Here is a 14,577-nt window from a genome sequence, read left to right on the forward strand (position 1 = left end):
TGTAGACGCAATAGAGTGAGAGAGAGGCCATGCTAGGAGAAGATGCATAGCTCTTGACACAGTAGTCACATTCACCCTGACTTCACACTGCCACGTGGGTCAGGCAGCCCACAGAGGCTTTAGCCCACAGTACTCCATTCTGATTTGTCATCAAAATCGGCACAAATAGTTGACTACGGCTGAAGCTGACTTTGCTACAGACTTGACCATTTGAAACGGTGCAAATGTGTTAGCATATAATCCTCAAAGTTAGAAACTGGAGCTAAAATAAGATGCCAAGTTGCCACCTGACAACACATTTAATGTGTTTTATAACATAGGTAAACATATTTTCTAGGTTCCTCAGGGAGAAATCCATCCCTTGTCTTTCTCACATCCCTTGACTCATAGAAGTGGTCCAGTAATGATGCCATCTCAACCTCTATATTTGTTTCTCTGATCTTCTGCTCTCTCCAACTTTTGAGGACTCTTGTGCCAGGACTTCAAGTGAGCCCCAACACAGCAGTTACCACTTGCCTTGCCCCTCGGCCATACAAGGGCTACCTCAACCTAATGGGGAGCCAGTGCTGAAGTTTTCTGCCTTTATAGTTTTCTGTTGTTTCCTCATCAATGACCAGTCATCTGTGACCCCCCCCCCTAAAACCATCCAGGAAGAACTAAAATCAGTTCTTCTCAAACTATTCCAAAAGTCTGAAGCAGAGAGAATTCACCCAAGATCATTTTACAAGGGCAGCACTACTCTGATATCACAGCCAGATAAGGATATAATAAGAAGAGTGGATTATGGGGGTTGGAGATTTAGCTCAGTGGTAGAGAGCTTGCCTGGCAAGCGCAAGGCCCTGGGTTCGGTCCCCAGCTCCAGAAAAAAAAAAAAAAAAGAAGAAGAGTGGATTATGGACTAAAATCCCTAATGAGTAAATATGTGGAACTTCTTACCAGAACACTAGCAATTCTAACTGAACAGTATGCACACAAGAAGATTTACCCCTTGGATACTAGGATAGTTCAATATATGTAAATCTGTGTGTAGTGTCTCCAGAACATAAAACAAGCATCCAGGACCATTCAAACATCTTCATGAGTTTTTAAAAAAGTGAGTAAATTGGATCTAGAAGAAGCATAATGCAAGCCACATATAAGGAACATGTGACCAACATCATACTGAATGAGAGGAAAGCAGAGAGCTTTCCACTGAGATCTAGAGCAGTGGTTCTCCATCTTCCTAAAGCTCTTGCTAACCAGGAGCCCATAATGTAGACCAGAATAGCTTCAAACCATGGGTAGTAATCCTCTTACCACAGTCTCCTGAGAGCCGAGATTTCAAGCATGCACCACCATGCACAGCAAAGAGTTCTCGTTGAATTCATATGGCCAATAACCTTATGGTAGAAAAAGATGCTTGGCTTTAATAGCCATCGGGAAAAAATGCTGGTCTAAACAGCAACGCAAAACCACACTCCGTGCCGTCTTTAGAATGATTTGGGTTTTCCCTGTTGTTTTTCTTTCTCACACCCTTCAATCCAGTTTCTACTGCCATTAGCTTTTCCCTGTCTGTCCATCTGCTCTTCCTCCCTCTGCAGTTTAATAATCATACGTGAGGTGGCAGTTAGCACTCAGAGGTGGCCTTTTGATCTCTAATTTAATTGGCATCAGAAAAAAAAATACTTGTTTGCACACATCAAGCCATGTCTTAGATCTTGACTACCTAGAATTATGTAAAAAAAAAAAAATGTCCCATCTGGGAGTAAAAACAAGCACACAGTAACCCTCACACGAAAGCCAACCACTCCAACCTCCCCTGAAGAACTATCTAATCATACATCTGTCTTGGATCTATTATCTAAAAAGTATTTATGATGATAATTTCCCATAGTCCTTTCTTGTTCTTTTGTGGGCCATTTTTAAACTACACATTTCAGCATCAGTAATTTACAAACATCTTTACTTTACTTTACTTTTCTTTACTTTAGAGGATCTGCGTTTCTGTGGGTTGTTGCAGGCAGGGAGTAAGATTTATTGATGGGTGTTCAATGACAAAAGGACCTCACAGCAGAAACCCTCACAAGTAATGGGCATAACACTCATCCTGAACACAATGTATGGGCTTGTACTTGACCCCACAGCTACCAGGGATGAAGGACTTCTTAGCCACTATACATATCTTCAGAGTCACAGACCTTAAATTTAATGAAACTCCACTTCATTGGAACATAGTTCTGCTGCTAGCCGTGAAATTTGTGAGCGTGGCTCTCTGTTCTCAATCACGTGCTCCTTGTTCTGCAGATAGAACACAGAGACCAGAATTTGGCCATTCTAAGGCAGGAGTTCCCAACCTTCCTAATACTTTGGCCCTTTAATACAATTCCTCATGTTGTGATGTCCCTGACCATAAAATTGTTTTTGTTGCTATTTCATAACTGTAATTTTGCTACTGTGGTGACTGGTAATGTAAACATTTCATATTTAGGATATCTGATCTGTGACCCCTGCGGGGGTCACAACCCACAAGCTGAGAGCCACTGCTCTTAGTCTCCACAAAAGCACATAAATAAATATCTGTCTGGGCCACAGGCAGACCTGAAAATATAGGAGCCAAAAACATCAGCTGGCAAGGGCTGTCACCGAGGTCTTACAGGGAAATCCATACCAGGAGGCTACTGTTTGCATCTATTGGAAGCCAACGTATCTTTAAAGGCGGGGATGATGTGTTTGGGGTTGAATGTGTTCACCGAGGTGTTGATCCTGGGATGTGTCAGGGACACGGCAAAATGCTGACCCATTCTCTTACTCCTTGACTCTTTCAAGTCCCAGCAGCTGTCACCAATCTGAGGATCACAGAGAACTCCAGTAGACACCTGTCCTTCAGCTGGACTGCCTCGGAGGGTGAACTCAGCTGGTACAACATCTTCTTATACAACCCAGACAAAACTCTTCAGGAACGAGCTCAAGTGGACCCGCTAGTTCAGAGCTTCTCTTTCCAGAACTTGCTACAAGGCCGAATGTACAAGATGGTGATTGTTACTCACAGTGGAGAGCTGTCCAACGAGTCCTTTATATTCGGCAGAACAGGTAAGGCCCAGGCCCAAACAGTAATGGATTGCAAGGGAGGTGTCACAGCATCCACCAACTCAGCCTTGACTGCTCGTCCTTCCCAATTCTGTCCAGAGTGTGACCTTGAAACTTTGACCTTAACCTAGACTAGGTATGAGTTGCATCTACTTTTTTCTAGTAGCTTCTGTTCCTTTGGCTCTATTTAGTTATCTGGTGGGGTTCATGAAAACTTAACCCAATCCCTCTACTTGCCAGCAAATTATTCAAAATAGGGTAGTGGACCATCATGGCTCTAGTAAAAGTGTGCCCAGCAACTTCTACAGGGAATAGACTGAGGTCAGGGCAGGTCCACAGAAGGTCAACTACAAATCTACAAATCACACACACGCACACACACACACACACACACACACACACACACACAAGTGCATGTTTGCATGCTCACACTGACGCTGTGTGTTGGAAACAGCTCTAGCTAAAATGAATAAGAGTTCCAGGAAAATGGGATATAAAAATCTCTCCAGGCTGCAAATAAGTTGAATTTTTCCAACTTCGTCATTTGACAATTGCTTTTCAGTGCATCAAGGTGCCAGGCACATGACTCCTGGAAAATGGAAATGACCAAGAAAGCTCCTGACTTTAGAAAGACCCATGACAGAGGAGGGGAGAGGGTGGATGTCATAGGGTTTCCATTGCTGAGGAAAGACACCATGACCAATGCAAGTCTTATAAATCCGTTGGTGAGAACAGACACCATGACTAAGACAACATTAATAAGTTTCTGACATTTAATTGGGGCTGGCATACAGGTTCAGAGGTTCAGTCCATTATAATCATGGCAGGAAGTATGGCAGCCTCCAGGCAGCCATGATGCTGGAGAAGGAGCTGGGAGTTCTGGCATCTTGATCAGAAGTCAGCTGGGGGAAGGTTGATTCTTCTGCACTGGGAGGGGCTTCAAAGCCCACCCCCACAGTGACACACACTTCCTCCAACAAGGCCACACCTCTTAACAGTACCACTGCCTGTGGACTAAGCATATTCAAACCACCAGAGTTGGGCGAGAAGATGTTAAAGGGAGATGACACTGACACAACTTAAATTCCACAAAGTGAGCATGTCCAGATCATGACTTAGCAGAAGAGGATAGTCCTTTAGACAGAGGACATTTCAGCTGAAGCCAGAAGGGGAGAGGAGTGTTAAGAAATTACACTAAGGGGTTGGGGATTTAGCTCAGTGGTAGAGTGTTTGCCTAGCAAGTGCAAGGCCCTGGGTTCGGTCCCCAGCTCCGAAAAAAAGAAAAGAAAAAAAAAAAAAAAAGAAATTACACTAAGGACATTCGATGGAAAGTGTCTACTTGCCCACCAAAAGAACAGAAAAAGCCATGACAAGCTCTGACCATAAATAGCATTGCCAAGATCTTACGACTGTTATCACCACACTTGGTTAGGAAAACATTAAACATTAATAAACAGAAAATGAAAGATATGTGTATGCATACTGGTGCATGCCTTCAACCCCAACACTCAGAAGGCTGCAGAGAGAGCAGGATGAGTTTAGGGATTTGAGCTACATAGAAAGATTCCACATTAGGGGGCAGGAGGATGGGGAGTTCCCAACAAATCCTCATTATCCAAAGAATACCAGCTTAAATAAATAGCTATGGAACAGGTAGTGTTGTGATTGATTTATATCATAGTAGAAAGGACTCTGAATGCATCTTTTCCTAAATTGAAGTTGTGTCCATACAGACTTTGATAAGAAAGAAAATGGTATAACTGAGGCCCTAAAGGTAAAGAGGGCAGGAGAAGACTTAGGGTGGCTACGGGGCTGTGGCTGTCAGAGAGGTCAGTCAGGCTAGGAGAAGCTGAAACCCTTTTCTGAGTGTTGTAGTAGCTACCTGGCACACTGCTGGCCGGCATTAACAGTTGCTGAGTATTCCATCATGGAGAACTGCCACCTGCTGCCTCATTCTAGTACCCATTACTGCCCCCATGAGCCCAACACCAGCAGTCCAAACCATCAACAAGAACTGAGACCACATGCATGCAACCAAACTGTGCGCCCAGAACAGCTCAGATTCTCACCACAGTGGGTCACACGGGTGTGTTCCTGTCTTGTTCTCAGTGTGAGTGTCTCTCCCCTCCAGTCCCAGCCGCCGTGAACCATCTCAAAGGATCCAATCGAAACATGACAGACAGCCTTTGGTTCAGCTGGAGCCCGGCCTCCGGGGACTTTGACTTCTATGAGCTGATTCTCTACAATCCTAACGGCACAAAGAAGGAGAACTGGAGAGAGAAGGATGTGACAGAGTGGCGTTTCCAAGGTCTCATTCCTGGAAGGAAATACACCCTGTATGTGGTGACTCACAGTGGGGACCTCAGCAATAAAGTCACAGGGGAGGGCAGAACAGGTAAGAAGGCCAGTTGATAATGATAATATGGTTTGGGGGTAAAGCACTTGATGCTCAAGCATAAGGAGAGAAGTTTAAGTCCCCAGGACCCAAATAAAGTAGATCATGGAAGCATGTAATGCTAGTAGGCTCCTAAGGCATGATGGGAGTTGGGGACTTGGGAAGCTTGGGAGCCAGCCAGACTGGCACACACAGGGGCGAACAACAAAGAGGCTTTGACTCAATCAAGGAAGAATGCAAAGACCAACACCCAAGGTTGTCCTCTGACCTTCACACATGCACTCTCTCTCTCCCTTCTTCCCTCCCTCCCTCCCTTCTTCTCCCTTTCTTTCTGCCTCTTTATCTCTCTACATTCACACACACACACACACACACACACACACACACACACACACGGTGCATATGCCCGCATATAATGCACACATACAATGATAAGATAAACCAAGATCTGCTTTGTGTTAGAAACACTAGGTTTTTAATTTGTGTGCTGTCACTCGCCTACATGAAGCAAGGCGCACCATGGTGAATCTCAGCCTCCGTTCTCGTATCGGAAAAAGTGAGGATAACGACACACTCCTTCCCTGAGTCCTTCTCTGACTAGTCTCTCCCGAACGCTGTTACACCTTGGGTGCACACAGATATATCTGTATCACACCTTGGCACCAGTCTACAAGATTATCTAGAACTGGACAGAATTGTCTCTGAACCACAGCCCTACTGCTTCCAAATATGGTGGAATATTTCGCTATACACATAACCCATTCAGGGCATATTCATGCCCAGTAGCACCCTGGTTTAAAAAAACAAAAAACAAAAAACTATGAGATGTTAGAGTGCCTTATTCATGGTAGTTACTATGAAACAAAGTATCCACATCTACTTTATCATGTTACCTCTCCATACATTAAAGTGGCTCTGATGTCACTCTGTGTTCTGACTCTATGTTATGTCACAAATCTGATTGTGTGATTTTTTTTTTCCATTTTACGTATAGCCCCAAGTCCTCCCAGTCTTTTGTCATTCGCCGACGTTGCCAACACCTCCTTGGCCATCACCTGGAAGGGACCCCCGGACTGGACAGACTACAATGACTTTGAGCTGCAGTGGCTCCCTGGAGATGCGCTTACTGTCTTCAACCCCTACAGCAGCAAAAAATCAGAAGGACGAATTGTGAATGGGCTTCGCCCAGGGAGGTCCTATCAGTTCAGTGTCAAGACCGTGAGCGGGGATTCCTGGAAAACCTACAGCAAACCAATTTCTGGGTCTGTGAGGACAAGTACGGCTTGTTTCTCTTATCTTGGGTTTCAGACAGGATAAGAGGACCATAGTATACCAACGGGGGTTGGGTTGAATCTGTGATTTAACTTAAGGTGGCTGGACTTGGATTCAGGTACACATTTCCCTTGGTTCTTTTCATTCATTCAGCTAACAATACTCAGCAAAAAAAAAAAAAAGTGATCTCTGTCCTCCTAGGGCTTGGGTGGAAGGTAGTATTGTTGACAGTTGTATTTTGGGTGTGAAGGGAAGTGAATGTCACTGAATTCATGTTAGAGGCATATGACCCAAAACAAGGAGGCTTCTTGAAAGAAGTAGCATGTAAATTGAAACCTAGAGAGAGGCTGAATTCACCAGGTAGAGGTGGAACAAGAAATAGAGAATATGGGGGTTGGGGATTTAGCTCAGTGGTAGAGCACTTGCCTAGCAAGCACAAGGCCCTGGGTTCGGTCCCCAGCTCCGAAAAAAAGAAAAGAAAAAAAAAAGAAATAGAGAATATGTAGAGAAAATAAAACATGGAAAGACCACAGAACTGTGGCAATGGAAGAGCAGAAGGAACTTTAACTGGGCAGAGCTTGGTGTCAAGAGAGCATAGTCCAAACGGCCTATTTGCTGGGCTATCACTGTGGGACCTCACTCAAAGTCAGGCTGCCCCATAGCCACAGAGGCATCACAGGCAGAGTGGAAAATTACTCCAAGTAGACAGCAGAGAATACAAGGATAGTTTCTGTCTAGGTTTCTTGGAGAAAGGCGATGGGAGTTAGCACGCAGAGGAGGATCACAAGTCACTACAGTCATTTCATCTTGAGCAGAGTTCACATGTGTTGAGTAATGACTCTGCCAACCAGTGTTCCACCATTCCATCATTACAATAACTCTTCAATAGCTAGAGAGATTCTTGATTCCCTCATGCGCAGGTGGGTTGTAGAGGTGGAAAGTCATTTATACAAAAGTGTTGGTGAAGTCAGGCTGGAGGCTTACCTTGCCTTCTGTCCGGCTGGTTCTGGTGTCCTCACATGCGCTTGCTTTTCAAAGCATGCTGTCGATTTTCTGAAGGCATAGTACTTTCACTTTCAGTAAGGCTTTTTTATTGTTGCGTTGTTTTGGGTTGACAGTGTTGAAGAGCGAACACATGGTCACACATATGCTAAGCTAGCCTAGCTACATTCCCGGCTGCATTTTTAACTCTTTCTTTTACATTTACTTATCTACCTACTTACCTCTGTGTGTGTTCTCATGAGTATTCATGTGTGTGCACAAGTATGGGGATGTCAGAGGACAACTTGCAGAAGTCCTTTGTCTTTTTATAATCATGTAGATTCCAGGGATTGAACTCTGGCCATTAGGCTCGGTGGCAAATACCTTTACCTGTTGAGACATCTCAGTGGTCCCATTTAACATTAGATGGACTGTTTTATTTGTTGGTAAGCTGGTTGGTTTTGGTTGGTTGGTTGATTGGTTGGGTTTTTTTGTTTTGTTTTGTTTGTTTGTTTGTTTGCTTGTTTGTTTTTTTTTGTTTGGTTGACTTGTTTGATTGGTTGGTTGGTTGGTTGGTTGGTTGGTTGGTTGGTTGGTTGGTGGTTGGTTTTTCAAGACAGTAACCCTGGCTTTCCTGGAACTTGCCCTATGGACCACTCTGGCCTCAAACTCACAAATCCACCTGCCTCTGCCCCCTGAGCACTGGGATTAAAGATGTGCACCACCACAGCCTGGCTGACACTTTCTTTTTTCAACATGTAGTCTGGCAACCAGAAATTTTCCATGATGATCCTTAGAAATACTTTCCTCAGAAAGTAATTCAAGAAGTTGTGAGAAGGGTCTGTTTACAGCTAGACAGTTAACCCCAAAGGTGCTGGAGGAAATGTCTTGCATAAGGCTGACCTGTGTCTCTTACCCCTTGCTCCCACAGAACCAGACAAGATCCAAAACCTGCATTGCCGCCCTCAGAACTCGACGGCCATTGCCTGCTCTTGGATACCACCTGACTCCGACTTCGATGGCTACAGCATTGAATGTCGAAAAATGGACACCCAAGAAATTGAGTTTTCCAGAAAGCTGGAGAAAGAAAAATCACTGCTCAACATCATGATGTTAGTGCCTCATAGGAGGTACCTGGTGTCCATCAAGGTGCAGTCGGCCGGTGTGACCAGCGAGGTGGTTGAAGACAGCACCATCACCATGATAGACCGTAAGTGTTTCCCAAGGTCTGCGTGGGACCCCTTGTCACACAGGGGTAGAGGGCTTCGAATCTCTCTCAGTTATTTCCACCAATCCCATTCGCTTGCACACAGTTCACATGCACACAATCCTGTCTTGTTATTACTTGGAGAAGAGGATCAAATACTCCAGGAAAATGAGGACATTTCTCTGGATAAAGTTTTGCATTAACAAACACCATCAAGGTTAAAGTGCCTGAAGGAGTTGGGGTTTAAGTGTGCCATTTGCCTGATCTAGTTAATCTATAACCAGTGGGGCTTTCAAACCATGTGATGCTACAACCTGAGGGAATCCTGCAGAGGAGACGCCCCTTCCATTGCACCTAATGCACCACTGGCAAAGCATTTCCTCTGCCTACTTCTGCCCAGGCGAGGAGGAGGATTTCCTCATGGAGGCTGTAATCACACATTACCTCGGTAGAGCACAGAGGCCGAGGTGACTATAGACCTCCACCTCTCTGACCTGTTCAGAGGAGAAAGGGCCCCATGACCCTTCTTGCCGACTTCCCCTCTTTTCCAGGCCCTCCGCCGCCGCCTCCACATATCCGAGTGAATGAGAAGGATGTGCTGATCAGCAAATCTTCCATCAACTTCACTGTCAACTGCAGCTGGTTCAGCGACACCAACGGGGCTGTTAAATACTTCGCCGTGGTGGTGAGAGAGGCTGACAGTGAGTAATGACGAGTTAATGAACTCGAAGACACAGAACTGACTTCTTAAAGGTCGTGAGAGGGCTCCTTCCATGAGAAAGTTTGAAGTGTAGAAAATGAAATGTTAGATACTCAGTTCTGTCTCAGAGGATCCTCTGACAATGAACCCTGTTAACTCTGGGCGTAATGAGTGATCAACAGGAGAATGATAAAAATAACAAATACGGTAACGATTGAGCTGAACAGTGTTGCCCACACTTACAAACCCTGTGCTTATGAAGCTGAGACAGGAGGACTTCTATGAGTTTAAGACCATCCTATACATCCTATAGACAAAGATCATTTATTTTTAGAGTCCTTACTATTTCCCAAGCACAATTTTCCAATACATGAATATCCTCTTGGCTACCCATCAATTTTGTTTTCTCTCTTTCTCTTCCCCCACCCCTCTCTCAAATTCTGCCAGTAAGTAGCAATATATCATAACACCTTTTATCTATCTCACTTTCTATGACATAGACAGGCACCTACTCCCAAACCATACATCAATTCACAAAAATTCCCAAAAGCTTACAAGAGAGAAAAGATGTTCATTTGAAGCACCACTGCTTTATGGAGGGTGTTTTTCTGAGTTCTGTTCATTTGGTCTTGCTGTTGCTTGTTTTGTTTTTGTGTTGTTGTTGTTATCATTGTGTTTGTCCATTTGTTTTTTACGTAACTTGGTCTGGTCTTCCCCTCACTTTGTAGCCTATGCTAACCTCAAAACCTCACGAGTCTCTGGCCTTAGTTTCTTCCCGGCCTTGGGATTGTAGACATGTAATCACCACACTCAACTCTTAATCTTTAGCAGTGTATTTCATTGTGCAGTTTTGTAGAAAGCACGGGGACACCCAGCTTCCACAGATTGGGCACGTGTTCTGCACTGTTACACGTAGTTGTACGTAACTGATTGTGACTGAAGAACTGACACGTCCTGTCAAAGCACCTGAAGGAGGTGTGGATTGGAGTTATGTGTATCCACGTATGTCTTTGCTGCTAAGGCCTTAGGTACTGAGTCTCCAAAAGGGATGCCAGTGTGCACAGGGATATGTCTATTTCATCTTCCTTATATTTCTCAGAATTATTCAAGGGGCTAAATATACATGAATTTCCCTAAGCATCTCTGACAAATTTTCAGCCGTTTTCGGGTAAAGGGGAATTTTTAAACATGGCAAACACTGGAACAATGTCTAGACTAAACGATATTTTAGTTTCAGTGGGTATTTAACAGTCTGTATGGTTTTACATCCTATTTAGTTGTACCAAATTGGTTATGCATAATTAATTAAATAATTTCAAGGGTCAATGATGCATCCCCGGTTTCCTCACACCCCGGCACTGGAGATAAATTTGTGAGCCGTGAATAGACTTTAATTAGGCAGCAATGGAGATAGTGTGTTTCCACGTGCATCAAGGGCAGGAACCAAAAGTCTCACACCCGCAGAGCGGCTGGCACTGTGCTCCGAAGCCAGGTAGGTTTCTGCTATTGCCGTCCACAGAGTTGGGCGATGGTCCCTGGGTACCAAATGATAGCAGTCCATCTGTGTACACTCATCCTAAATGCAATCTTCATTTTCAACTATTGCCAACAAAACAATAGCTCCGTTTCAGGGAAGGTCAATTAGCAACAAAACCCAGCCAACTGCAGAAGGTTGTCTGTCATCTGGGACTGATCTGCACTGGTCCAAATGGGGCTCTACTAGCTAAAGAGTATGACAGAAGAGAGGTATAAAAGGAGGAACTCAGAGAATCTTTTGAAAGGTGCTTTAGGGTTTCAGTAGTCTCCTTGGAAAGACGAGAGAGAAGTAAAACCAGAAGTCTCTGTCTAGAGCCTTTCTAAAATGAGGGCTCAGAATATAGCATTGGGAGGACCTCGGTTATGGGAATTAATCTCTCCCGGTCAATTCCCTCTCTGTTCACAAATCTGCTCCCCCAGATACAGATAAATAAAATGCCAACAAATCAGAAAGAATGTTTTCTAAGATATACTCACTGAATAAAGTCTAAGATGCAGACATAAACCCGCTTTTTGAAGGACACTGGAGACAGAATCCCATCTCTATTTAGTGTCCTTATTATACTATTGTTCCCCCCATAAGCAACATCAAAACTAATTCACAGTGCCTAAATACACAGCAGGCTGGGGTGGACAAGGAGGGTGTTCTGGGAAGTGCTCAGAGTGAGCAGACACATTTGAGCCAGGATCAAATTGTACTCAAGATAACAGAGCAGGGAGAAGACTCTGAATACGCATGTCCTTAGGGGACAACCACTCTGCCTTGGGATACGATTTTTCTTATCTCTTCCCTGTCCCCCGGGTCATTCAAGTTTCTGCAGCTACAGTGAGTTTGACGAGGCAAAGGGATTATTTTTTTTAAGATTTATTTATCTATTTTATGTACATGAGTACACTGTAGCTGTCTTCAGACACACCAGAAGAAGGCATCAGATCTCATTACAGTTGTGAGCTACCATGTGGTTCCTGGGACTTGAACTCAGGACCTCTAGAAGAACATTCAGTGCTCTTAACCACTGAGCCATCTCTCCAGCCCGAGGCAAAGGGATTACTCAGTAGCCTCACTCTCTTGGTGAAGACTTAGCACCCTCTGGAGCTGTGGCACATGTTATTCTTTGACGTAATTGGCTGATCTGATATTCTAGGAAACTGGTTGGGCACATGAGTAATTATGAAATTAAATGCATTTTAGAAAAACATAGCTTCATGGCGTCTTTTGAGATCCCAGAATCTGTGTTATGAGGTAACTAAAGAGAATGGCCGAGCATGTAGCCTTAGGAACATAGCACTCAATCGACACACTCACTCTCGTGCGCGCGCGCGCGCGCGCGCGCGCACACACACACACACACACACACACACACACACACACACACACACACACACACCTTTAACTGTGAGTTTCTTCCTGCAGGCATGGATGAGTTGAGGCCAGAACAGCAGCATCCTCTCCCTTCCTACCTGGAGTACAGACACAATGCCTCCATCCGCGTCTACCAGACCAATTATTTCGCCAGCAAATGTGCAGAAAGTCCCGACCCTGACCGCAGTTCTAAAAGTTTTAACATTAAGCTTGGAGGAGAGATGGACAGTCTTGGTGGCAAATGTGATCCCAGTCAGCAAAAATTCTGCGATGGACCACTGAAGCCACACACCGCCTACAGGTGAGATGCATTGCTGTCGGGTGCTAGGGAGATGTGCAGCATTATGAGGTATCCGGCCTCCCGTGCTGCTGCTGCTGCTACATACGAGCTCCTGCAGATTAATGGCCTGCGCTTCGAGAGCTCTCTATATTATAGAGGGTAATTTATAAAAGTCTGGCTCCTGCCTCCATTCACAGGTAATGTGCAAAGAGGGCTTTCAACGTTGTACAAAAGCTCCAATTCATTGGGGCTTTTAATAGATTGTTGTTTTTTAATCCCGCAACCGCTTAAGCATTTGCCAAGTAATTTACGATGCTCGCTGCCGTGAAATCTTCAAATAGACAGAGTTTAGGGAGACCCAAACAATATGAAGCGCTATCATACACTTATAGTGAGACTGAAATTATACCTACTCCCTAAGGTATGCAAACACAAAAGTGCTCTGTGGTCCAGGCAGAACTCTTGAAGGGAGCCCTGAATGAAGGCAAAGGCATGTTCCTCCCTCTGGGGTGGCAGATGAATGGAGCAGCTGTTTGCTGTTGGTCCCCAGAGAGCACAGCTGCAGCCAGCAGCAGGGATGTGTGGAGTTCTTTTTCTCCATTGTATTTCCAAAAGCAAGTAGAGGCACCCCAAATAGCATCTTGAGGAAAAAGGAAGACGAAGCTCATGTCTTGGGTGATAAGACCACAGACATCCCATTTCTCCCCCTCAGGGAATGGGCATTCCATGTTGGTCGTCATGGCAAATCCGATAATCTAGCCAGGTTCCCTGTGAGCCAGTGTGCATCCTGGTTGATGAGGGACAAGAGCTTACTGACTCTTACGTATTTTGAGTGCATGAGTGCCACTAACACACACACACACATACACACACACACACACACACACACACACACACACACACACACACACACACACACCAGCAAAGGCAAGCAGAATGGTTTCCCTAAAACAAAAGGCTTGCTTTGGGCAGGAACTCCATGGAAACACCAGGACTCTTCCCAAGCTTGCTATGACCTCCAGGAATCTAAAGGTCAGAAAAGCCCATGGATTCACACAAAGGAAAACAGTTATTAGAGAAGGCCAGAAGTTAACAAGATCAGAAACGAGGACTCTTTGAGTCTCTGTAAGGGTCAAGAGAGTCCTCAGTTTCTTGGTTATTTGGGTTCAAAGAAACTGAGCAGAATCCTCCTGGAAACCCTTCTCCTATAGAAAGAAGTAAATGACTGGGAGTGGGTCTCTTCTAAGCCCTTTAGTGCACTTCCTCATGTTGTGCTGACCCCCAACCATAGAATTATTACACTGCTGCCTTATAACTGTAACTTAGCCGCCGTTATGAACTGTAGTGTAAGCATCTGTGTTTTTGTGATGGTCATTTTGGGGTCATGACCTATAGCTAGAGAAGGAGAGAACAGTCCCCCTCTTTGGCCAAAACACCGCAGTGTGTGCTTGGGATACAGACAGTACTGAGCCCTACAGTATCAGCCTCTCTCCATTTTAGCTGGGCCGAGCGGTGCGTGTGACCCCAGAGCTGGAACTATGGAAATAAGGAGAAATCTTTTTTAAGGTTCACTGGCAGTCAGCCTAGCTGAAATCTGCAAACCCCAGACCAAAGAGAGACCCCATCTCAACAATGACAAAATCCACAAGGGAAATACTCCTGAGACTGGCCTCTGGCCTCCACACATGCCTCACAGGAGTGTGCACGCCTGCCTACACATGTAGGCTGCCTTCTACACGCCAGCTTGTGGAAATACTGAACAAAAGAATATCCCGTA

The 14,577-nt window shown here is 44.8% G+C and overlaps 1 protein-coding gene across 3 annotated transcripts in view; it reads left to right on the forward strand.

Annotated features, from left to right (window-relative positions):
• Positions 1–14,577, forward strand: part of Ptprb (protein tyrosine phosphatase, receptor type, B) — a 104,564-nt gene that overhangs the window by 57,204 nt on the left and 32,783 nt on the right. For all 3 annotated transcript variants that reach the window (XM_063263482.1, NM_001372134.2, XM_063263483.1), the window contains 6 exons: positions 2,806–3,069; positions 5,198–5,461; positions 6,456–6,737; positions 8,646–8,924; positions 9,473–9,622; positions 12,572–12,821. In XM_063263482.1, the coding sequence (XP_063119552.1) occupies positions 2,806–3,069; positions 5,198–5,461; positions 6,456–6,737; positions 8,646–8,924; positions 9,473–9,622; positions 12,572–12,821 (1,489 nt within the window). The remainder of the gene's footprint in view (positions 1–2,805; positions 3,070–5,197; positions 5,462–6,455; positions 6,738–8,645; positions 8,925–9,472; positions 9,623–12,571; positions 12,822–14,577) is intronic.

Source organism: Rattus norvegicus, chromosome 7 (genome assembly GCF_036323735.1).
Source record: "Rattus norvegicus strain BN/NHsdMcwi chromosome 7, GRCr8, whole genome shotgun sequence".
NCBI classification, from domain to species: Eukaryota; Metazoa; Chordata; class Mammalia; order Rodentia; family Muridae; genus Rattus; species Rattus norvegicus.